At 33.8% G+C, this 27,326-nt stretch overlaps 1 protein-coding gene across 1 annotated transcript; it reads left to right on the forward strand.

Moving 5' to 3' along the window:
* The first annotated feature begins 1,573 nt into the window (after positions 1 to 1,573).
* LOC124534314 (glutathione hydrolase 1 proenzyme-like) lies at positions 1,574 to 26,411 on the forward strand. The gene is made up of 9 exons (XM_047110082.1): positions 1,574 to 1,708; positions 15,993 to 16,154; positions 17,191 to 17,598; positions 17,803 to 18,003; positions 19,964 to 20,219; positions 22,270 to 22,460; positions 23,620 to 23,860; positions 24,991 to 25,104; positions 25,633 to 26,411. Exons 1-9 carry the CDS (start codon positions 1,701 to 1,703, stop codon positions 25,786 to 25,788), a joined length of 1,737 nt encoding a protein of 578 aa, XP_046966038.1. The 5' UTR covers positions 1,574 to 1,700; the 3' UTR covers positions 25,789 to 26,411.
* The last annotated feature ends 915 nt before the right edge of the window (positions 26,412 to 27,326 follow it).

Raw genomic sequence — 27,326 nt, forward strand, 5'->3', positions numbered from 1 at the left:
GAACGCATCAAGAAGGAACGCGATCCTTTTTGACAGATTTGTATTAAGAACAGTACAGCCTACGAGCTGAAAGATGAAATAATATCGATACCAGTTGTATGTAATTGGTATAAAGTTACTAATAGTATTTCAATTATCGGATAAAATTAATTTCAACGATGAAAAGTCGCATCGTAAGTAATTTATAAAATTTATTTATTTCTTTTTAAATCTAGACCTTATAGTAGATACAATTAATGATAAAGGTTCTATAGTTATTTCTGAAGATATTGCACCTTTGCCTCTTTCAAAGTTTATAGCCGAATAAATCATAGACAATACTTTCTATTGGGTGGTTCAGGTATTAGGTAAACTATATCCTTTCTACTAATGAGAACGCGTACGCCAAATTTAATAAGTAATTAATATATATTATTATCCGAGTGGCAAAAAGTGTCAAAATAGTGTTCGTGTATATTTAGAGAAAAAATATGTAACAACTGAGTTTCTTCCTTATTATTTCCGATTCTCTTTAGAATTGATTACTGGAGGATTACGTTAATTTAAATTTAGCAACCATGGCAACAAAATTTCAGAATTAATACACTAAAACACATCTTAGTACTAGAACTATAACTTATATGTATTATAAAAATAACTTCTTATTTAACAATATAGATTAATATTAACTTATTTAACAATTACCTCGTTTGTATAGTGGCTAGTTGTATGGGACAACAAAAATAAAATACTGAAAAATTCTCAATAGCAGCTCGGAAGATGGATGTATGATGATAAGGTACACGTGTGGTACCGGTGTCGCGGAAAGTATGTAACGCCGACTGTTTGTGATCTGTGTTTGCACGGACACTTGTGAACTATAATGTCTTGCATAATTGGCATCATTCATCATCATCATATACTTATTCTGCCAGTGAAACATTGTATATCCGTTGATTAAACTTACATTTACCGGCATTACAAGGAATTTTCTATAATTGTGAGAATTTAAAATTTTAGCATATTTTCAGTACAGCTAAGTCTTCTTCATTTTAAAGAGTGTCAATGAACTCCATCTGCATTCGATCATACCAATATTATATCTTCTATTAAACTCACGCAGATACAAAAACCGATTTCATACAATGTGGTTTAAAAATATGTAGTTATTGTTCAAGACTGTTTAGTCAATATGAAACCGACAGTTATGCACCTCTATAAACGCTGACTGAAGATATTCACGTGATCGCTGTCGATGACGACTCAACACAGTCACAATGCGCTGTGATAAACTAAAGATGATACACATTATGTCTCAAAAAAAAAACCTTTTAATTAATATGTATACAACATATGTAACTGCAATCGAACTAACTTGTTTATTCTACAACATTTCTTGAATCTAAAAAATAAATTATGTTATTACAAAGATCATAAATTCTGACTGATATAAAATATATTAAGTGAATGTGAAATATGACCGTAACGAAAGCAAGATCGATAAAAGAATGGTTGGAACAATAGAAAAAAATATTATTATAAATTATCATAATATATATACCTGATAAATAAAAGAATTTTAACGCCAGTCATCTATCGGGGACAGAGGTAATAGTTGTCCGCAGTATAGAACGCTTAACGCACCGACCTTCTAATAAAGAAATAAGAATCTGCGCGCGCAGTTTGTTTATAACAGTGGGTACGGCGTGACGTACAACAAAATGTTCAGGTAAGAATTTACCTGCGCATGCGTATTGTCAAGTTGGCGCATTTTTGTGACATTGTAACGAAACGTGAAAATAATAGGCAGCATGTACGATGTTTTCAAATCTATTTCACGGTTAAAGTGTACGGCTTTTATGGTAGATGTGATATTTAAATGAAGATTTTTTATGCGTTTTTTTTTTTCATTTTATAAAAACTTATAAATTTTTTATTGAAAACAAATCATAGTTATATGAGACGGTGAAGTTGTTATTAAACATTTTTATTGCTTTTTTAAATATATTTTTTGTATAGTACCTAATTGTTTCTATCAATTAGTATCTACTTTTATATTAAAGCGTGTTTTGTTTAATATTGACGTTATTATTATGTTTAAGACTTCAGTTCTTGCTTGTCCTAAGGATGTTTAAATGTAGACAGGTACAACTTTCTATTTTTTAAACTTTCATACCACTTTCTAAAATACATAATACACAATGCGTAGCTAGCTATACGCAATATACTTAAAAAAGTGTTCTTTAATGTGTTTAAATCATGGTAATGTAACCATACAAAAGTCAACAGAATAACAGAATTATTATTTATTGCACTTTTTTAATTTTTATTACTGTTCTATATATCACGTTTATCTTCTACGTTATTATTATATTATGTAAAACATCATTTTGTTGTGTTTTGAGGTACGTTCCGTTTCACGTTACTATAATTCGTAATTATTGTTCGAAAACAAAAATATATTAAATATGAACCTTGCAGTGGTTCTTCTTTTATATATTTTTAACATTTTAATAGTACATTTTTCATAAATATTACATTTGCATGTCCCATATTAATTCATTTTTAAATTAGTTAAGTTAGTTAATTGTTATCATGAATCGTCTTTATTTTTCTGCATATCCTCGATTACAACTCTTCAAAATTAGATGATAACCGATATATATGTGCAACTATCGTTCTACAATAACTGAGACAAAAATTGTCTTAAAAAAATTATTATATAAGAAGTAAGTATATTCTTACATTGCAAAAGACAATTAATGGTTTTATTAACTAGCTGATATATTAGGAATTAGTCATCTATCATTCCTGACATATATTAAAACAATATTTCATTAAATCTGAATTTACAAACATATAATAATACACTATCTATGTATATTAATAACTCTGTCTGTCTGTCTCGACCACACCGCTGAACCGAATTTGATGAAATTTGGTGTAAAGTAAAATTGTTCTTCAAGGAAGGACATAGGCTACTTTTTTACCTGTCACATGACAACCAAAACCCTAAAACGCGGGCGGGCGACTGCTACGTTTATCATATATATCATAATATACGACTATGTTTATCATATTTTTATATCTAAAGAATTTTTATCGCCCACTTGTCCACACAAAGCTTTAGTATCAAATCAAAATAAATAAAATCCGAATATGTCATTTGTCATTAATAATAGACATATTTCACCCGGCTACCATTGGCTAGATTCTATCTTTACCGAGAAGGATCTGCAAGAAAATCGGTAGTTACTTTTTATATCATAGTAGAATAATATATATATTTATATATGATAACGATATATTCCTGACAGGTACAATGTGTACTAGACACTAGTAGGTACAAATAAGTCATATATGTATATGTGAGCAGGATATGTTACTAGTCTTTTATTAGTTGCCGCCATAAGTGCCCAGAGCGAAGACTTTCTCCTGTTACTGGATATAATATTTTACAAACTATGACTTAACCTAACCTAATTTATAGTCAATTGATACCAATGATATTCTAATAAACAGATATGGTTATACCCATACTAAACAACAGAAAAAAGTGAGCCGCGCCGGGGACCGTTTATTTTACATTTCGTTACAAGTAAAAAGGATAGCTTATTAAAAACAATAAGTAAAAGGGATAACTAGATGTTTTAATTACGCAAAACGTATTACTACATAATTATGATGTATTATAATGTATTACTGGCATAATTATGATGAAAACGACTAAAGGCAAACGTCCCAATTAGAACGTTTTCTAGTCTTCACATTTTGCGTCTGTTTACTAGAACATCATTGATTGATACATAACAATATGCATAAATTCAAAAGACCAAGGAACATTGTACATATAATTTTCTAAGGTCTCTTAATAAAATTATCCGTGGACCTTTTAGTAATGGTGCAAAAATATTTATAGAAAATTATAACACATCGTTTTATATCAACCATCGGTGTCAAAAGAGCTAGTTCAGTATTCGTATAAGTTGCAACGATTCCACGCGGTCGTATTCGTCCAGTAACTTCATCACTACACAGTATATAAATAAAAAAATTAACAAAAATAATAACCGACTTCAAACAAAACAATATTATCAAACAAATTAATATGCACTAAAAAGTAATAAAAATAATTGCGTATTCGAATGATTTTTTAGAGTCCTCCTATGTAAAATGAAATGAAAAACATTAGACTACTTAAAAGTCGATTTACGATTATATAACGTAGTTATTGTTATATTTGGAGCCGGTGTCAGCCACGGGTACGTGCTTCAACAATCAAGAGAAAGAAGCGATACAAGTCCCTTGATTGTCCCAGTGTATTATCGTATAAATCAAGCGAGCCAAGAGCTATGAGACAGCAAAAAAATATCAAAATCGGTTCAACCAGTGAAAAGTTAAAAGTTAACAAACGTAAAAAAATATAGATACATATACAGACGAATTGACAACCTCCTCCTTTTTGAAGTAAGTAAAAAACAAAGTCGCTTCCCGCCGTCGCTATCCCCATGTATGATTATAGATCTCTAAAACTACGTATCGGATTTGAGGATGTTTTTTTAATAGATAGAGCGTTTCAAGAAGAGGGTTTATTGTTGATTTATATATTAGAGAATTAATGTTACATCGTAGAGGGTTCTAATGTGATGTCGCAAATAAACTAAGTTTTTTGGCGCAGCAATGTAGCATTGCATATGCTGGCTAACACACGAGATAGATCAAAACAATGCAGTACAGTATTGTACACCTTAAAAAGGTCTACAAAAAGTATGCGATGGTATATGTCTATCTCTTAGGAATAACCCACGATAACCATTTATAACTTCTATGTTTGACGATAAATAGCGGTTTATTTACAAAGTGATTTTAAGGAATACATAATTAATGCTATTCCAATTATGAAACCTAAATATATCGTGCAATTAATATAACCCTTTAGAGCATGGAAATAAATGTATATTTTGGAAGTTGTCATATTTAAAACGTAGAAACGCAGCGTTTTGTATCGTCTATTCACTAAAACCTGCGAAGGTTGTATCTAAAGACATACTGTATCATATTAAGTGTCAGCATTGCACCCGTGCGAGACCGGGTGGGTCGCTAGATAATAATATTTTAAATTATTCTAGTAAAATATTAACACGTTGAAAAATATATATTATGTTGTCACGTTATGATAACAATGGCGAAATTATCTAATAAGCAAAGAATAATACGACATTATTATACCGTAACGCTATTTTCTATACTTTAGTTCTTGCTATGGGATTTTTTTGAGTGTATTGTTCCTAACTTTTATTTAGCTACTAAACGACTCGGTAAAGCGTAAAAAACTAATGGATGTTAAGCTGGCCTTGTCATTACTCAAAGTGTTTGTCCACGCTGTAAGTTTTAGTGAAATAATTTTAACGTTTACATTTTATAACAGATTTAAAAATCATTGAATACATGTCAATACCCCTAGAGTACGTGAACGCTAGCTATACCTTTCATAGTAGAAATGCTATAAAATATTCCGCTAAATTATTTATACAGAAAGTAGCTACAAACTTCTTCGATTAACACTTTTAAAAAAAAGGTCATTAATTGTTACATGCACCAACGAATTGCGAAACATTTTCATCTGCCTGCATCAATCTCCATCTGCATCAGGTGCCTGGCACTTGGCAATGAGCCTTTAAAAATTCATATAATATGTACGTTGTACAATCAGATTTTTATATTACTGTATTTGATCAAACAGGTCGATAGGTTTTACCATGCTACCAGGGTCGCACAAGTGTCGAGTAGTAAATTAATTTTAAATACAAAATTAAGAACGTGAAATTCTGTTGTAATCTCTTCGGCCAGCAATTTCAGATTGATTTTTTTTAAGGACACTGGTAGTTAACAAATTTCAAAGATCCGACATCAGTATTCGTCTCCAAGATCGACGTCGTTCGGATACCTTGATGGTTGTTGCGACTATATTGAGTGCAATCTCGTTAATTATTATGAAGAATTGTACCACAATCGTATCTTTAAAATAGATTACATCAATTCATCCTTCGTATAATAAAGTACATACAATAAACATAAACAGTATGTAGTACTTGTAAGCTGGATTTTATTCCGATGTGACATAAACTTTATTAACAGGCTTATTTAATAAATAAGAACCTTGTTTACTAAAGAGACTGTTACGCTACATTCATTGAAACAAAATAGTCTTGATACTGACATTTTCAAATAAAGAATCCATATAATAATAAAAACACAGATAAATAAAAAGTTTACTTATTTAACATATTTGAAAATAGAAGACTCACTGTTTGTTAGAGAATGTTTTTGCGGTTTAAGAGTTTTTACTTAATTGTTCTTTTAAATACATTAATTTATAAATACTACATAAATTATTATGATTATCAACAATTAAATATACTTAATTATTAGATTAAACTGAAGACAACTAAGCATTTTATAACTGTAGTTCGAATACAATTAGCATTCGCTATTTAGGTCTTTTTAATGAATAAATCTCTTTTTTCAAAAATTAATAAACTTAAAATTTACTGACTAGCAAAATACGCGCAAAATAATTTACAAACTTAAAAACTCCATAATTTCTCATAGAATAGCTATTACTATAAAATACTACTATAATATATCTGTCAGTTAGGTACATTATTACGACTAAATAGCTATACCAATTTTGATAAAATTCGGTATGTGAATAACTTCAGTTTTGAGAAAAGGTCATTTAAGAAATTGCCCGCATATGGTCATGGTATGGCAATGTAATAAAAAATAATAAAGTAACTAAATATTACATATAATAAAAGAATCCTTTTATGGAGAGTGGGGCCATGTTGATATGATTTTGTTCATTTTAAATATTACTTAAGTTTAGTTGGTTATTGCGAAATAAAAGAATTATATTAAATACGTCCATAAAAATGATCAATAGGTAATCAGCTGTTACGTAATTTTATCGCAGTTTCATTTACAGGCGCTTAATGATGTGAAAGATAATTGGATTGATAAGTCTATATAAACAAAAATGATGTTTATCTTCTATGCGTTAATAAATCATTCACCTGCTAATGATAAAACTTTGATGATATTATGCATACGTTGAAGAAGGTTCCTAGCACTAATAACAAGAATTTTCTCTTGTATGTCCTTGTATATATTCTACTCATGCGAAGTCATGGCGACTAGCTGGTGTATGATACAAGCAATAACATTAATATTTTAAGGAAATAAATTTTATACTTAAATTTTGCACACATTAAATGTTACAATTTACAATTTATTATTATTAACATTGAGTCTACATTCGAAATAAATTTGTACGAAAACACATAAGAATTGATTGGAATTCATGGATTAAAAAAGTATGTTCCTATAAGGAAACTAGAATTCTTGCATAAAACACAATAAAACATATACCTAATCTTTAGATTTGGTGTAAATATTTCCAAGTCAAAGAGGTGATAGTGAGTAAAGTCGCCTTTAAATATACCACTGCTGGGCTAAGGCCTCATCGTCTTTTGAGGACATAGTCCAAAGCTTATTTCTTGAGGATTTTCCCTTACTGTTGATGGACACACATGACGACATCCAACACATACAAGCTACCTTCAAATTATCAAGAAAATAAGTATAAAAATCAAGCAAATATTCAGAGCTGATGGTCCAGATTTGTTATTTTTATAATGACGTGTTCTTATATCTGGGTCATCTCGTTATTTTAGTTACTATTGAATTTGTATTTTGGTAAACATAAATTACTGTGACAAAAAAAAACTAAGACTCCAAATCTAAGAGATAGGAAATAACGACTCCGTGTTAAATAAAAAATAATAACACTTCATTCAAAACCACCTTTATTCTATACCTATTTATTTGTCATATTATAGTGTCTGTGAGTAGCGTTCTATAACGCTATGCAAGGAATAGACGCGACATGAAGTATCTTTAAATTTTAAATCAGAGAACCCTACTCTGTAATCTGTGTCATAGGTCGCAAGGACGCGACGCGTCGACGTAACATTAGTAAATTAGGTTACTATTCAATTTCATTGTTATCGCGACGTCTATTGAATTTAAAAAAAAAATCACAAACGTACTTGCTATAGATACCTATTAATCTATAATTTGATATCTACCTGCATCATAGATTATATAGCGTTCAGTTATAAGCATTATGCAACGACCGGTTTTACAAGTGACAGATAAAATATATAGAACACGAGATCGCTATGCGATAAACTTCATACAGATAATATCTTCTGAATCTATTAAAATAAACAATTATTAACAGACAATTTGTCTCATAAAAAGGACGTTTACAGTGTTGAAATTACTTAATGTCTAATCTCAGCCTAAAAAAGTTTGCAAATAACATATCGTGATTTTTTTTTCATAAATGAAATGAGATACAGGAAGTACAATTAGTATGTATGACCTACGAGTATAATGGCTGCGTTTATTGTACGTCATTTCATGATTGCAATGTTGCTAGTAAAACAGCGATCGATAAAAGTAATGATTGCAAAACAACAGCGTAACATTATGTAGATATGAAATTATATTCATTTCACTAAAAGCTAAAATACAAAATATAATAATTTAAAAATATATTAAATAGTGAATTTACAATAATATATTTTATATAAAGTTTTGTAAGATATTTACTTAGTTTATTTGGAATACCTACTAAATTAAAGTAACTTATATTTAATTGAAGATTCTAACAATGTTAATTAATTATTGATGGATCACTCTCGGTATTACTAAACCACGTTCTTCTGAGCAATTAAATAACAGAAAAAAGTAATAAAAGATAAAGTAATAACAAAGTCCCATGTATACCTAATGTAGGTTCCAGCATACACAGCAGAGTGTCTTAAATTTTAAATTTTTATACAATGTTGCCCACATAAAAAAACGTAGCGACAACAGTTATAAGATTTTCAGCAATATAACAAATCTATTTAATTACTATTGATTATTTAAAACTTTGGAACATATTATTACTGAAAATACATTTCTTTTTTAATATCTTTGATGATAGATTACATGATCTAAAATCTTGATATCGAACAGATAACCGTACTGTCCGGGATAGAATTCGTATTTTTTGTTTATACAAGTAGAAAATAAAATAATTAAAAAATACTAAATGTTTCACACCGACACCATTACTACAAAACCACACAATTATGTTTAGTTACAATAATTAAAAATATAAGTTCGTATAATCATCGAGCTGCCCGTCCTGGCTGCGTATTGTTTTCATACAACGTTTTCCAACCCATTTGTCTCCCTTGAAGTTGACGCTTACAATAATAATTAGAAGATGCTCATTGAGAAATAGCTGTTTTTCCGTGATGTTAAAATCTATGCTAAACGTCAAGGTATTCAGACGGATACACTTTCGCTATGACAAGTTTGTCCTGTTTTTGTACCTAAGTCGTTTAATCTATCACTAATCCACAATATTAGAATAGCATCAGCACAACTTTAATATTGTCATAAATCATATAAAACTAGTTTCATCCTACTTGGGATTATATTAATTTTTATCCTGTTAACACAAACTATATAAGCTCTTGAGTATAATTATATAATCAATATTCTTTATAGAACACAAAGTAAAAAACAATGTTTATGAATAATATAAAACTACTAAATATCACTTCCAGACAACCTTGGCCTTAAAACTAAAAATAAGCATGTTATAGATTTATATACCTACTTAATAATATTTGATTATTTACACTCGAAGTACTATAGAAATAGTAGATTACAATGTATACGATCTTATTGTATGACTTTTATGATAAATGCTCCTGCTCATGACACCGATCGAAACGTGAAATTATATAACTTACCATTAAATAACTTTCAATGACACGAAAAAGTTAATTAGAAAAAAATAATATGTTTCTGATCGGTTCGTTAATTCCTCAATATCAGAGCATACGAATTTATAAAAAGAAAACGGCTTATTATATGCACAAGCTGACTTTAAAGTCTATTTATCCTATTTTATGAAAAAAAAATAGCCGCACAAGTGCAATTTTATACATTGTTATTGACTTATACGTAGTTCTTATAATAAAATCCTTTTAAACTGCAGATACGGCGTAAACGCTTTTAAATTCTGATTCAATGCACATGTCATTTAATTTTTCTTTCAGTAAAAGCATATTATAAGAAAACATCAAATCGGTAGTCGTTCTCAAGTTATAGCGTAACCAAGGAAAAGGTTTTATTTATATATAATATAATATATTATAGCGACAACTACGACTGAACATAAATCATATTATCTTGACTTGTTTTACTATTATTACATTGAAAAATATGATTAATAAATTCTCAAATGTAATTTAATATTTCGTTAATTTAAGGTATTTGCGGTATATTTTTAATATTTATTTAATTTTAAGTATTCCAACGACAGATGAGCAAGGAGAAGCAAAACCTTTGATAATATTACAAATAGCTCTCAATAAATATACATATGTTTATTTAATTAGAACAGTATTCCAGTTTATTTGTACCTCCAAGGATCCGATGATGTGGTACAGCAGACTCCAATAGCAGGTGTAATGAAAATAAATAGGAAAACATTTTTTTTGAATTGACATAATAAGATCGAGCGAAATCTAAAATAAATAATGAATATTCATTGTGTACTCGTGACGCAAAATGGCGTTTTGAATGTCGACAAACATACAATATACAAATATAGCATAACGCAGGTATGACTAATCACATTCATACACTATCATCATTAGTTTTGGTTTTATAAATTTACATTACTTCATACAGTTGTACTTCACGCGTGCGCTTTATCGACAAGTAATAAAGATATTTTTTTTGCGTATGAGCCGCTTAATCTATACCGATCTCTTCTTAACTATTTAATTGCGTATATAGATAAAGAAAACACGAGATTGTACTACCATGACTATAAATATGTGATATTACACGGCGTATTTAAATAAATCTGCTTAGCCTACAACTGCTGTTTTAAGACCGACGATATGAGTTATCATAAAATAAACTAATGTAAGAGATTTTAGGTTTCGTTTAAATGATAGTAAAGCATATTTAATTATCATTTTAGATGTTTTATTGAATAACAAATATACAAAAAAATGTGCCACGCTTCACGGTACTGCACTAGCCTTAACCAAGTTACGAATTTTCTTATAGTCTATTCAAATTGAGGAAACAAATAATAGACTTCCATATTCCACGCAATTTGTTAAACGATCTCGTATATTATGTCTGTAATAATCCTAGTTTTTGATTCTATCTTTATCTATATTTCAACATTAATCGACTTCACTCATGCTCTTATTCTTAAGCTAGATTCATATTGATTAGGACTTATGACCCAGAATGGCGTATTATGAAGGTCGACTAATAAGATCCCGTCAATACATTGGCAAACATAACCAATTATATATTTTTTTATCTAAATTCTGAGATCACTCGTCTCGTTCACGCTAAAACACCATATAATATAACTCTTACTTGTAAACTTTTTGTTGTTTAGAAGGCCAGGCCAAGGCTAGTTTGAAAGATAAACTTAAAAAGAATGATTTATCATAAAAAAGGATTAGTTCTTTCGAAACCAAATTTTGTAAATTAAAAGCAAAAAAAATAGCGATAAATATTTTGGTCTCGAAAATATTTAAATATTTTTACTACATTAATCAAAAATTAAAGCAACTATTTAGTTAAACGGTGTCACGATTAAAAGGTCATAATAAACAATGATTAATATTATTATGTAGTCTTTGGGTCAAACGGAATTTTGAAATGATAAATGACGAAACCAACGCTAAAAATAATTTAAAGTTCCTTCATGGTCCATTTTAATACAATACCGATTCCGTTATACATAACATCTAAGTTGAACTAATTTTACATGACTGAATTGATATTTCTTATTAACCCAACACGAGAAAAACGTATGTTTCAAAATCTAATTTCATTTCTGAAATTAATGGCATTTTGAATTACCTAACAGCAAATGTGGAGAATAAAGTTAGAGCTTATTTATTATTAAATTTTAACAAACTACGACCCACAATAATCAGAGCCCTGAATATTTTTCTTAGAAATTTCCTGTATTGTAAGTATGATTTTGACCATCAGCATGAAACGCATACATGAGCAAATAATGTAATTCCTTTTTTTTACAAATTTGAAGCGCTACTAATCAAATACGCAGTGACCTAGGACTTTAATTAACTGGACTAAATCGATTTGTATTGATTGAATCTTTATCGATATTAAACATGCGCAAACGTTAAATATTTGAATATAATATTATGCGACATTGTCTAAAAAAAAACATAAAATTTATGGATTACGCGTATCAAAATGGCGCATCAATATTTCTTATGGAAGAAGACGGCTGAACCCTAGGCAAAATGCTTGAAATACTTGGGTTAAATTTCGATTTTCACCATGAGTGATTGTTGTTTAATATTTAAGAAAACTAACCGACATAGCCAATTGAATAGAATTCGTGAATCTTAACACAAAATCTCAAGTTGAATAGTGGTAGGGAAACCACAACTTCTTATATCAATTGCTTCATTTATTTTTATAATATTGTTACAATTGATCATAAAATATTGTAAGGATAGTTACTTGAGGAAGCAAATAACAAAATAAACTCCAAACCTTTTCCTTGACAAAATTATTCGGTGTTTGTTACACATGTTTGAATATAAGTGTTATAGCATAACAAACACAGACAGTGGTATACGATCCATGCTTTGCTTAAACAAATAAACAATAATTATCACATTATGAATGAATTATTGTGAGAAAAATATAAGGACGAACAGTAGTCGTGATCTACTGTCGTACAAGTTGGTAGTCACAGAGTAGGGTAGTCTGTCGACGTTGATTCCTGTACAGCTAGAAACCCTCGAGCTTCAAATTATAAGAACAATCTTCAAATCATTAAAAATATCCTATATTATATGTGCAAATTTGAACCCAATTAGATCTTCACGCATAAGTATAATAAGCGTAAAGTTCCGTTTGTTTGAGTTAAGGTTGCATGTAAATATGTATATTTATTATGTTATTATTAGTGGTATGCACCTATGCTACCAACAACAACAACAACAGCCTGTAAATTCCCACCGCTGGGCTGAAGGCCTCCTCTCCCTTTGAGGAGAAGGTTTTTGGAACATATTCCACAACGCTGTTCCAATGCGGGTAGGTGGAATACACATGTGGCAGAATTTCTATGAAATTTGTCACACACAGGTTTCCTCACGATGTTTTGCTTCGCCGCTGAGCACAAGATGAATTATAAAGACAAATTAAGCACATGAATCAGCGGTGCTTGCCTGGGTTTGAACCCGCAATCATCGGATAAGATGCACGCGTTCTAACCACTGGGCCATCTCGAAATCTATGCTACCAACGTGCACAATATTATATCAATGTTTGACCGAAACGAAAGGAATGTTCGATTTAACATCTATCACGATTATTATCTACTGATTTATTTATTTGGCTGGACATAAATTTGACAAATGTCAAATGTCTTATTTTGGTCTTATTTGACAATCGTCTCATTGGCATTATGTTTTTTTGTTCATATATTTTTTAATACAAAACTTGCATCCAACGTTTTTATGATGAAAAAATTGTACAGATTGTCGTGGTTTCAAATTATACACGCCTAACTAGTGTAGTGTGACTAGCTAAAGGAAACTTGCGAGCTAAAGTAAGTAAAACATTTAATTGGTGAGTTATCATTACATCATAAAGAACAAAGTCGCTTACCGCTGTCTGTGCCTAGGTATGCTTAAATCTTTAAAATGTACGCAACGGATTTTGATGCGTTTTTTAAATAGGCAGAGTGATTCGAGAGGATGGTTTTTGTATATAAAAATAATAAAGTATAAAAACACTCATAATTATAGAATTTTCTAATGTAATGTCTTAAATAAACAAATTCTGTAGTATATTTAGTATCAGTATTGCACCCGTGTGAAGCCAATTATTATACGTATTTTTCTCGTTACGTATATTGTTGCGTTTCAAAATCAAATGAGGAAAATTCAATAAATAACATGAGAATAGGTATTTACAGAAAGCGGTTACAACCCAAGTTTACGTTTAGTTTAGTTTGGATAAACAAGAAAAAAATAATATTTACCTTAATCTATAATCATATAGAATAAAAAACATATTGCGGGAATCTAAAAGAAAAATATTTGACGGGCGAGCGAATGAACATACATTACAGAATAACACAACATGCTTTAAAACCCTCGAACTAAATATATATCGACGAATCATTAAAAATGTTTGTTATTATATGCACCACCTTACTTTGTGATAGGGCTTTGTGCGAGCCCGTATGGGTAGGTACTACCCACTCATCAGACATTCTGCCGCCAGAACAACAGGATTCAGTATTGTTGTGTTTCGGTTTGAAGGTTGAGTGAGCTAGTTTAACATTACATCGTAGTTACCAAGGTTGGCGCATTGGCGATGCAAGAAATGGTTAATATGTTTGTGTGTGTGTGTGTCTCCTGGCCGGTTTCGGCTACGGCGACTGTTATTCTGGACAAATACAGTAAGAAATTACATAAAAATAAAATTTACTTTATGTAATGTAAGAGCTCCGTTGTTCTGCTCTCTGATGCGCTCTAATGTGACTTAATCAATCACATAAGAGCGCATCAGAGACAAATCTTGTTAATAAGGGTACGACCGCATTTCGGGCATGTTAAAACCCCATCAACGTAGTTAAAGACTACGGCAGCTGGTGGTCGGGCCTTTAACTCATCTCTCTTCTTGTCAAGGTCTAGGCAACGTTCAACCTCGAATTTATTCACTTGTACGTGAACTTGCCGCCTCCACTCTGTACGTTCAGCTGCTTTATCTTCCCACTCAGATGGCTCTATTTTGCATCGTTTCATATGTCTTTTCAGAACATCCTTGTTTCTAAGGTACTGGCCACCACGTTTACGTTTACCGTACTGGAGTTCTGAATAGAAGATGCGTTTCGCCACCCTACTTTCCGGCATACGCGATACATGTCCGCACCAACGGAGCTGTCGCCTCATCAGATACATCTCGATACCTCCGACATTTGCTTTTCTTAACACATTTGTGTTCCTTACACAATCTGTCCATCTGATGTTCATGATGTCCCGGAGGCACTTGAGGTGAAATCTGTCGAGTGTACGAATGTGCTTGCGGTATAGTACCCAGGTTTCACACGAGTATAGTAGGTTAGGCAACACTACAGATATATAGACACCGATTTTAGTCATAAGCTTCAAATCAAGTGATCGAAATACCCTGGTACGTAATTTACCATAAGCTGCAGCTGCAGCGCCAATCCTGTTATTTATTTCAGCATCCAGGTCACATTTTGATGTTATTTTGATGTTATTGTAGTACCAAGGTATTTGAATTTATCAACATGAATCATATCAACATATTTTATAGCGTCTTTGTTTGAGCGGTGGTGACCACTTACCATCAGGTGGGCCATATGTTAATCCGCGAACCTAAGCTATAATAAAAACGCTTTGTTATCTTCCATTTGTACAAAGATATAACCAAACAGGATCTATTATTTTTAGCTTATTCTTAGTACTACTGAACTGAACTAAAGAGTCGAGATGGTGGTTAGAACGCGTGCATCTTAACCGATGATTGCGGGTTCAAACCCAGGCAAGCACCGCTGATTCATGTGCTTAATTTGTCTTTATAATTCATCTCGTGCTCAGCGGTGAAGGAAAACATCGTGAGAAAACCTGCATGTGACAAATTTCATAGAAATTCTGCCACATGTGTATTCCACCAACCCGCATTGGAACAGCGTGGTGGAATATGTTCCAAACCTTCTCCTCAAAAGGAGAGGAGGCCTTTAGCCCAGCAATTTACAGGCTGTTGTTGTTGTTGTTTTGTTAGTACTACTGAAATAGTTGGGCGTTCTTTTAACGACTGTATATATGTAGCTTCAGGTCGCGACGGTGCTTAGTGAGCAGCGTGTTGGCGGCGCTGGTAGTAGGCGCGCTGGTGGCGGTTCTGGTGCTGCAGCCGTGGGCCGGCCGCAACCAGGTACGCTACCGTCGCGCCGCTGTCGCTGCCAACGGATATGAGTGCGCTTCTATTGGACGGTATGTCTTTAATACACAGCTTTTTTTATATTTAACCAAAGCATTTGATTTTTAAAATATTGTCTTGTTAATTAATTTTTAATAGATATATCTTATAGTCAACAACAACTTAAAGTCAGACTATGATATGTGGATAGATCATTTTACTATTTACCAATTCATATATAGGTATTTATAACTGGCGACACTCCGGCTCTAAAAAAATACTGTTTTTTTTGTGTTTTTTCTTCTATAAAGTAGTTAGTAACACTAATAGATGGTACTCCTTGATGCTGCAATTGATCTCTCTCCGACTCTTTCGAGTTCCTACTCGTCGAAATATATACATAAGGACACGTTATAACGAGAGATGCACTTGTCTTCGCACACATGCTCGTGCATTATGTTACTTCTTAAACAATAAATAGCCGAGTCCAAAATCGTTTTTGAAGACAACATCAGCACAGTACATTTTTTAAAAACAGTTGATATTGTGGTCTTTAGAGTATCTAAAAATGTATTGATTTTATTAGAAACTAGCGACCCGCCGCGGCTTCGCACGTGTACAATACTGATACTAAATATACTACAGTATTTGTTTAATGATGATATCACATTAGATACTCCTAAAATTATCAGTGTTTCTTTAGTGTATGCCCATGTATTATATACAAAAACCTTCCTCTCGAATCACTCTATCTATTAAAAAAAACCGCATCAAAATCTATTGCGTAATTTTATAGTTTTAAGCATACAAAGGGACATAGGGATAGAGAAAGCGACTTTGTTTTATACTATGTAGTGATATATTTTGACGACCTCCATGGTCGAGTGGTGTGTACACCGGTTTTCATGGGTACGCCACTCTGAGGTCCCGGGTTCGATTCCCGGCCGAGTCGATGTAGATTACCATTAGTTTTCTATGTTGTCTTGGGTCTGGGTGTTTGTGGTACCGTCGTTACTTCTGATTTCCATAACACAAGTGCTTCAGCTACCTACATTGGGATCAGAGTAATGTATGTGATGTTGTCTCATAAAAAAAAAAGTATTATTTCAGTTCAATACTCGAACGTGATGGTTCAGCTGTCGACGCTGCGATAGCGACTCTGTTCTGCGAGGGAATAGGCTGCGCGCAATGTATGGGTCTCGGCGGCGGATTTCTGGCCACAGTGTACGACGCCAGGTCGAATCGAGTGCGAGTTCTCAACGCGAGGGAACGAGCTCCAGCGGCAACTCGCGAGGACATGTACACCAACGCCTCATCGACCGTAGGCGGACTGGCCATAGCCGTGCCCGGCGAGCTGAGGGGTTACGGCGCCCTCCACCAGGAGTACGGACGCCTGCCATGGGCAGAGCTCATCCGGCCGACGTCGGAACTCTGCCGCAAAGGTCACCGCGTCAGCCAATACATGGGTCGCGTTTTGAAGACCTACAGCAGCAGAATCCACGCCGAACCTTCAATGAGGTGATGATGATCATTAAACAATATTGACGAAAAAAAATTATAATTGTTATTTTATTAATAAATAGTAATTGGAGTATTGGAGATAATTTAATGTTGACATGGTAACATTGTTATAGGCATGTTTATATCATATCATAGCAGATAATGGGAAATCATCAGGAAAATATCTGGAAAGTTAAATAAAGTTGAAGATTGTTTTTCCAGCGAACTGTACGTCAACCCGGAGACGAAGGAGGTGTGGAACGAAGGCGACCTGATCCGCGAGCCCACGCTGGCGCGCACGTTAGACGTGATCGCGGAGGAGGGCCCGGAGGCGATACACAATGGATCCTTAACGGCGGCGCTGGTACGCGACATACAGAATTTCGGCGGCATTATCACAGAAGACGACCTCAGGAACTACCAGTAAGTGAAAGTTATCAATGTTTCTTTGTTTGGAACAATACTACAGTAGTAAGTTAAAGCAGTTAATTATATATATATAACGGTCACGCAAAGGGGCCGTCCCCCCGATTTTGGACTGCGGATGACGGTAAATGATAGAAACCTTCTTTCTATCATTTACCGTCATGCGTCAAAAAGAAATTACTTCCAGCACACCTAGTAAGTGAGACTGAAATTTTATATTATATTTATCAATGATTATTGCCAAAGTAAAAATAATAAAGGTGATTCTATAACCAAGTGTTTTAATTATATAATATCATATTTTTTTTAAATCTGCAATGTTTTAATTTCGTCAAACTGGTAATGACGTCAATTTTGGGAGAAGGGGGGCCTGGCATTAGGAAATGACGATAGGATGATTGTAGGGGGTGGGTCTAAAGTCTGAAAAAATCGATGACTTAATTTATGGACGGCCCCAAAGCATATATGTTTTAGAAATATATTTTTTTTGTGTTAAAGCATTTATAATATAATTATTGTTACTGTATCCGATTTCATAAGTGCAATCGATTTTAGAACGTCATTGGTATGGCTGTAAAAAATAATACAAGACGTTTTCCCGCCAAACGAATTAAAAAAAAACTAAAGAGCGTCGCGAGGATTGCACCACACCACAATTGTAGATTTTTGTTAATTTGATTTTTAACTTCAAGACAATAATATTTTATAAAAATAAAACAAATAATAAATAAATATTCATTTCTACTATTGAATTCAATATTCATTACATGGTAGACGTGCGTGACGAGCTCTTACAATTTATAATAGGTTATTCTACGGTGTTTAAAATAGTACTTCAAAATGTATATCCTCATAAATAGCCACAAAAAATATATTTTGGCGAAATAAACACCTTTTCTTGTCCGAAAATAAAATTAAAATTTAAACCTTTTTATTCCCGCAAAAAACGCTGTCAGTCATTTTGGTGACGTCACACCTGTCAATGTGTAAATAACAGTCCATATTCATAAATGCGACCGACATTCTACTTTTACAAATCCGTTTTGTACTGTGATAAATAAACACGTACAAATAAAATTTACTTGGATTTTTAAAAATGTAATGTTAAAGTAAATCCTTGAAGTTAATGTCGATAGATATAGTTTAGTTGTTAATAAATTAACACTGAACTGACCGTATTTGCCGCACTTACGTCACACCATGGCGGCTCGTGTTTTAGGTCACGTGACATGTAGATTAAATATTACGACTTTTTAATTTAGTATAATAAAGTAATAATGTGCTTTTATGACTCGAAATCAGAATTTTGAAATATATTTCTATATACTCTTTAAGTTTTATCAACTTTCATAATTTATATTTCACCAACGAAAGTACCCTATTGACAAGAAAAACTTTTAAAATTAGTTCTTAATTACGCATATTTCTAAACGGAAATCCATACTTGTTTATAGATATACAAAATGTTTTTTATTTTACCTAATGAATAGGCTATTTGACAATGCGAAAAATAAATTGTGAATTATTGTAATCAGTGTATATTATTAGTTTAAAAATGGTTATTTACTAACGAAAGTTGAAAATAATACTTAATTTATTCAAAAATCTATAAATAAAAATGCATTTTTTCAAACGTTTGTCACGTGACATAAAACGCTCCCGATTGGCCGGGCTTATGATGAAGTCACTTTGTAAACTTTGCTTTTCTACTTTATGTACCACAGATTAAAATACAGCAAAGTGACGTCACCGACCCCATTGCAGCGCCATATTGTCCAAGTAGCGTTTTTGCGCGCTATTTAAATATGGAATTTTTAATATGATATTTTTCGGTAAATATGTACTAGAAATAAAAAACACAACTTTTACTGGGTTTCTTAACTTCTACTAAATAATATTGAATGGATTTTAAAAACCAGTCAAATAGCCTATTAAACACCATATGTGAAATATACAGGGTAGAATGGCAAGAGCCGATCGCAGTGCCGTTGTCAGAGGAACACACGCTTTACTCGGTCCCGCTGCCCGGTTCCGGGTCGGTGCTGGCCTTCATCCTCAACATGCTGCGCGGCTGGGTAGGCAGCGGGACGGACGTGGCGGCCGGCACCAATCTCTACTGGCACCGCGTCGTAGAAACCTTCAAGTACGCGTACGCAAAACGTACCGGCCTCGGCGACCCTTCACGCTCTAATCTACCCTACGACATCAGAGAAGTACGTGGTAACAGTAGGAAATTTTAGTAATATGTTTTGTTGGATGGTAAGGTTTTGTGCAAAATCGTCTTTACCACCCATTCTTGGTGGGCTTTGTGCAAGCCCTCTGGGGTAGATACCACCTACTTATCAGTTATTTTAACGCCAAACAACAGTACTCAGTATTGTTTTGTGTGAGCCAGTGTAACTGCACTAACAACACTAGCACCAGGTACATAACATATTACCGTCTAAAAGTATTTATTGTTTTTTAATTAGCAAATCATTTGAAAGAAGTCTACTTTTTTCACAAAGAATTTTATACAATAAAGTTATTATATTAGGTTGGAGAAAAAGTCTTTTCGCATATAGTATGTATGAACTTGTAATAAAATCTCTTTGGCTATACCATTTGTATCTGGCTGGTTTTGGTATCATTAAAAAGTTTTAATTTTAAAGAAGGCACTTCCAAATTCAAATTAGGAATTTGTGTGATTTTCATTTGTTTTTGTTGTTGTTAAAATGAGTGAATCTAAAGAAGAAATTCGATACATTTTAAAATTTTACTATAAAAAAGGTAAAAATGCAACTCAAGCCGCGAAAAAAATTTGTGATGTTTATGGACCTAATGCAGTATCTGTAAGAGTAGCGCAAGTTTGGTTTAAGCGTTTTCAAGCCGGAAATTTTGATATCAAAGATGCATCTCGCTCTGGTCGCCCTGTTACGGACAAAATTGATGCCATTTTTGAAAAATTGATCTTGCTCCACAAGATCGGCATATTAGTAGTTACGATGTAGCTGAAGAACTGGCAATTGACCACAAAACGGTTTTGACTCATTTGAATAAAGCTGGGTACACAAAAAAGCTCGATATATGGGTGCCTCATGAACTCACTGAAAGAAACCTAATGAACCGTGTACTCATTTGTGATTCTTTATTACGACGTAATGAAACCGAACCATTTTTGAAGAAGCTGATAACTGGTGATGAAAAGTGGATCACATACGACAAGAACGTGCGAAAAAGATCGTGGTCAAAGGCCGGTCAAGCTTCACAGACTGTGGCAAAACCCGGATTAACTCGCAACACGGTAATGCTGTGTGTATGGTGGGATTGGAAGGGCATCATTCATTATGAGCGGTTACCGCCCGGCAGTACCATCGATTCAGAACTGTATTGCGAACAATTGATGAGATTGAAGCAAGAAATTGAGAGAAAGCGGCCAGAATTGATCAACAGAAGGGGTGTGGTTTTTCACCATGACAACGCTAGACCTCACACATCTTTAGCCACTCAACAAAAATTACGAGAGTTTGGCTGGGAGGTATTAATGCATCCGCCGTATAGTCCGGACCTTGCACCTTCAGTTTTCATCTATTTCGGTCTCTGCAGAATTCCTTAGGCAGTGTCAGGTTAACATCACGAGAGGACTGCCAAAACCACTTGTCGCAGTTTTTCGATCAGAAGCCCCAAAATTTTTACAGCAATGGGATCATGTCACTACCAACAAGATAAAAGTTATGGAACAAAATGGCACCTACATACTTTAGTCAAATGTAAATAAACTATAAAAAAAACTTTTTGAATTTTCATATAAAATACGAAGAAACTTTTTCCCCAACCTATTATACAAAAAACAGGTCGAGAAATGCAAATCAACCTTCTTGAATTCCTAAATGCCTATAATGATTGTACTATAATCCATAAGTGTTCTAAAGCGTAGACAGTAAAACAAGGCACGACATATTACGAATAAATGTATGGAGTGGCGTAGCTAGGTGAGGAAGGGCCCTAGGGAAAAAGAATCGGGCCCTCACCCTCTCTTTCCCATCACTCTTTAACTAATAATAACCCTTTAAAACTATAGATACTTTAAAACTATAGATATAATAGATATCGTAATTTTCTAGCTTCAGAAGCTTAAGGTTTAGTTTAGAGGGCCCCCTGAACTCCAAGCCCTGGTGCACTGCACCACCTGGCCCTACGATAGCTACGCCACTGCATGTATGTAAACTTTTAAAAGTGGTAAGGCGCTGTAATTATTGACTATTTATTTATTGTTACCTACAGCTAGAACGAAATCTATCCGATGCCGCCTGGGCCAGAGAATTCCGGAATCTGGTTGACGATACAAAGACATTTTCTGATTGGCGACACTACGGCGCTCTTTTCGAAGGGGCTGACGACCACGGGACAGCTCACGTAGTTGTCGTCGCACCCGATGGCAGTGTTGTGTCAGCCACAAGTACCATTAACTATATGTTAGTCATTACATTTACAGTATCCTCCACGATAGTATAAATACTATTAAGACCAAATTATATCGTGCCGACTATGTCATACATTATGATATTTGAATTGTTTGTTTTTGTAAACATTAAGTAAAAATATATTTACAAAATTACAAATATTTATATATAAACGTAGGTAAGTTTTTCCCTATAATTGATGAATGCGTGAATGATTTATACTTTATTGCGCACCACAAACAAAAATCAAAAAAAGAAAAAGAAAGTAACACAAAATTAATAAAATACAAAAAAAAAGAATATAAAAAAAGTACATTAAAAGTGTTGTACAACGGGCGAACTTATGGCTTATTAAGTTATTAGCCATCTCTTCCAGACAACCCAAATGTGATGACTATATATTGTAAGCAAAAATCGCTAGCATTTAAATTTACACCATTTTTGAATTGCTGCGATGCGTTCTCAAAGTGACAAGTGTGAGCCAAGTTGACCTAGTGTTTAGAACGCGTTCATCTTAACCATTGATTGCGGGTTCAAACCCAGGCAAACACCACTGAATATTCATGTGCTTAATTTGTGTTTATAATTCATGTCGTGCTCGGCGCCGCGCATTGGTTAGCGTGGTGGAATATGTTCCAAAACCTTCTCCTCAAAGGGAGAGGAGACCTTAGCCCAGCAGTGGGAAATTTAAAATCTGTTATTGTTTGTTGTTGATCTCAAAGTAATATATTTTAGACCCTTGTAGAAGAAGTAACATGGTGTTCGGTGGAGCACACTAAACTTCTGACACTAATATTGTAAAAATATTTTACAGATTTACAAATTCTTTGTATTTTTTTTTAGAAAACCCAACATTTTGTTAGCTCTATTTCTCATTGTCATAACGAGCATTAAATGTAATTTTTAGCCATAATACTTACACTTAATGTGCTTTTTACGGTCTTTTCACAAATTCGTTCACGCTTATTCAGAGTTGTATGGCAAGGCCACTACATTTTCTTTTCTTATTATATTACTTTACTAAACACAACCGGCTAAGTCAATAACCTCGTTTAAAAAAATACTTAGTATGTATTCATAAATACTTAAATATTTTTCTAAACGATATCTTATGATGAGAATCATAGAATAATTTATAAATAAATATATTTATTTTTTTGCGAATTAACAGTTGGGGGTCACAACGACGATCTACAAGCCTTGGAATAATGTTGAATAATGAAATGGATGACTTTGCAATTCCACACCGGGAGTCTGCATATGGAATGCCTCCTTCTCCCGCAAACATGCTGGCTCCAGGTCTCCAACCGTTAAGCTCAATGGTCCCGAGTATAGTGTTGTCTAGAAATGGGACGGCGGACTTAGTTATTGGGGCCGCTGGGGGCACGAAGATAACGACACAAGTGGCCTTGGTTTGTTACATTTTAATTTCAGCTTAGTAAGAGCCGAGATGGCCCAGTGGTTAGAACGCGTGCATCTTAACCGATGTTTGCGGGTTCAAACCCAGGCAAGCACCACTGAATATTTATGTGCTTAATTTGTGTTTGTAATTCATCTCCTGCGCGGCGGTGAAGGAAAACATCGTGAGGAAACCTGCATGTGTCAAATTTCTTAGAAATTCTGCTACATGTGTATTCCACTAACCCGCATTGGAACAGCGTGGTGGAATATGTTCCAAACCTTCTCATCAAAGGGAGAGGATGCCTTAGCCCAGCAGTGGGAAATTTACAGGCTGTTGTTGTTGTTTGTTGTTGTTAGTAAGAAGGTCAAATGATTTGGTGATAAGCAAGCGAGTTTAAACCTAATAGAAGTCATGGTAATTAACATTCCCTCCTAATTCCAATGTAATGTCTCATGAGAAAGTGCAGAGTCGGATTTAAAGGTCTGGAGGCCCCCGGGCCACAAAGCAGTGGGGGCCCTAGATACAGACTAGATACAGAAGCGTGAACAACCTAATAATTATATTATCATGAATTAATTACTTTTTTCATTTCAATTTTCAATCACTAAGCTATGATTTATTACTTGTATCGTTAAATTTTAAAATATTAAATAACAACATTATTATAATTTGACTATATCTCGGTTTGACGACCTCCATGGTCGAGTGGTGTGTACACCGGTTTTCATGGGTACGCCACTCTAAGGTCCCGGGTTCGATTCCCGGCCGAGTCGATGTAGATTACCATTAGTTTTCTACGTTGTCTTGGGTCTGGGTGTTTGTGGTACCGTCGTTACTTCTGATTTCCATAACACAAGTGCTTCAGCTACTTACATTGGGATCGGAGTAATGTATGTGATGTTGTCTCATATTTATTTATTTATTTATTTGTTAACTTGCTGAAAAATGTGGCGCCTACTAGCGTGGAGGCCCCAGGGCAGTTGCCCCGGTTGCCCTCCCCTAAATACGGCCCTGAGGAAGTGGAATAATACCAAAATACCTTACGTTGATTATAAATTGAAGAATTGAATGTCAGACGTATTATTTATTAGTGATACAATTGACTTATTATAGGCTTTTTGCACTATTTAAAAATTTTAGGTGGCAATGCATACAATACTTGAAGGTGATGAGTTGCCAGTTGTCATTCAGCGGCCACGTCTGCACCACCAACTGGTCCCAATGGAGGTTGAACATGAAGCTGACTTTAATCCGGTAATTAATTTATTTGTTTAACTAATATTACTCGAGTCAAAGTAAAGTACCATCAAAATGTTAAATGTCAAAATTTCTCAATCGATTTGCATATTCATTAATTTAATTAAAACAGTTTTTAAAGCAGAATATAACGATACTTTGCCAGTTATTAAAAAAAAAATAAAAAAAAAATACGTATAGTACGCCACAAATTAGATGTAGCATCGGAAAATGCAATGGAATAAAAATAAAACCGATTACTGCCGATTTACACAACCAATAGAAATAGCTTGACCATTCGACGCTATTCGTCGTTATCGATCTCGCGTCAGAGAAACCAAGTGGATGTAAATCGACGCGTCAAATTGACGAATATATTAGGTCAAATGATATTACAAGTTACTACGTTTGTGCAAAGATCATATTTGCATGAGAAATAAATATTGTTAATTTGGGATAGCGTACTCAATTCGGATGTGATCGGTTTTACGAATTTTGCCGATGCGACATCTAAGTTGTGTCGTACTATACTGCATTTACTTTTAGGATGTCCTAGCATCGCTTCGTGCGCGAGGTCACGCGACGACTGCGCTCGGGCCGACGGCTGGCTTCGCCGCCATGGTCGGCGCCGCGCGCGACGCCGACGGCCTTCTCGTCGCGCAGACTGACCGCAGGAGAATCGGCAGCGTCGACGGTTTCTGATATCTCGAAAAAAAAACAATTGATTCTACATTATGTACACAATATACAACAAAATTTGACAATTTTAAAATACTTATTATATTTTCGAATGAGAACTGAGTCAGCTGTGAATACGTTACATCTATCTGTATTCTTATAATTTACACCAATTACTTTAATAGAGGCTAATGGTTAACAAAAAATTGAACCTACCAATTCCCATAATGCCCATATCAGCGTATTAACAAAAGTGCCTGTTTTTTTAATTTTTCACCGGTAACATTAAAATCAATTCGAAAAATTTCTAGATACTAAAAAGAAGCGTCTTTCAGCCTCTTCACTGATACACGCGCGTATCATCTGCGTACTGAAAGATTAATAAAACCTCTTTTTGAGTAAAAGAAAAAAAAACAATAACGATGGTGGCTTTACTTTTTGTTGACCAATATACCTACTATCATTTATAATTTTGTTAGTTTTTATAATTTATTTTGGTAAATGAATAAAATGTGTGATAATGTGGTATGGACATATTCTTGAAATCATAGTATTTATTTGTTTTAATTGGATGATTTGTTTTATACATGTATGATGTAAACTGTGATGTTAATATAATTTAGGAAATAAAGATATGAAAAGTTTTATCGTAGATTTTTATTACTTTTTAATAAGTCAATCTTTACGAATGTAGACAAAACATTACTATATAAGATTTTAAATTAACATGGTATATTTTATTACTATAAAGTTATTAATTGCGGGATATTTATCATGTTTTTTTATGTTTATTCGGTGGAGCTCGATAGTTCGTGTGAATAAGACAGTCTCGTGAACAAGACATTCGTAGATAATGTCGAAATATCGAGCTCCACCGAGCCGCCGACTACGAAAGCAGACGAACCCCTGGGAGACTACTTTGGTGCATCCGTTCCCTAAATAGAGCAATCGCTCAGACGTCTCCAATTATAGGCCTATAACCATCACCGCGCTGTTCTTCAAGTAGAGTCAAATATAAACTGCCAGCTTATGCGGTACCGTCGGGGTCCTTCAGCCGGTGGTCTTCTAGCTTACCTTACACATAGATGGGCGGAAGCAGTTGAGAGCAAGGGGGAGGCATTGGCGATCAGTTTGGACATAGCAAAGGCTTCCGATTGCGTATGGCACAAAGAACATATTTCGAAGCTCCCTTCCTACGGGCTTACCGGGAAATTATGTAATTGGATCACCACCTTTTTGGCAGATAGGAGCGTTAAAGTCGTAATCTATGTGCATGCTCTGATATAAAGTTCGTCAATGCTGGTGTTCCACAAGCCTGCGTTCTATCACCAACTCTGTTTTTTCTGCATATCAATGACTTGTTGCAAATCTATAACATTCACTGCTATGCAGACGAGAGCACCGTAGATACGTCATACACCGGCCAGCTAATACAGAAATATTAAAAAACCGGAACAAATTGTGTCTAAAATTATGTCTTCATTTTACAAAGTCTCAAACGGGGGCGGGCTAAACTCAGTCCACTTCAACCCCAAAAAGACGCAAATTTGCGCGTTACCCGC

The sequence above is a fragment of the Vanessa cardui genome, chromosome 12 (genome assembly GCF_905220365.1).
Source record: "Vanessa cardui chromosome 12, ilVanCard2.1, whole genome shotgun sequence".
In the NCBI taxonomy this organism is placed as follows: domain Eukaryota; kingdom Metazoa; phylum Arthropoda; class Insecta; order Lepidoptera; family Nymphalidae; genus Vanessa; species Vanessa cardui.

What these genes read in the sequence shown, in the direction of transcription:
- LOC124534314 (XM_047110082.1), top strand. An exon ending in GACGACCTCAGGAACTACCA is followed by an intron (nt 18,004 to 19,963) that starts GTAAGTGAAAGT and finishes TGAAATATACAG; the next exon opens with GGTAGAATGGCAAGAGCCGA. An exon ending in TACCCTACGACATCAGAGAA is followed by an intron (nt 20,220 to 22,269) that starts GTACGTGGTAAC and finishes TGTTACCTACAG; the next exon opens with CTAGAACGAAATCTATCCGA.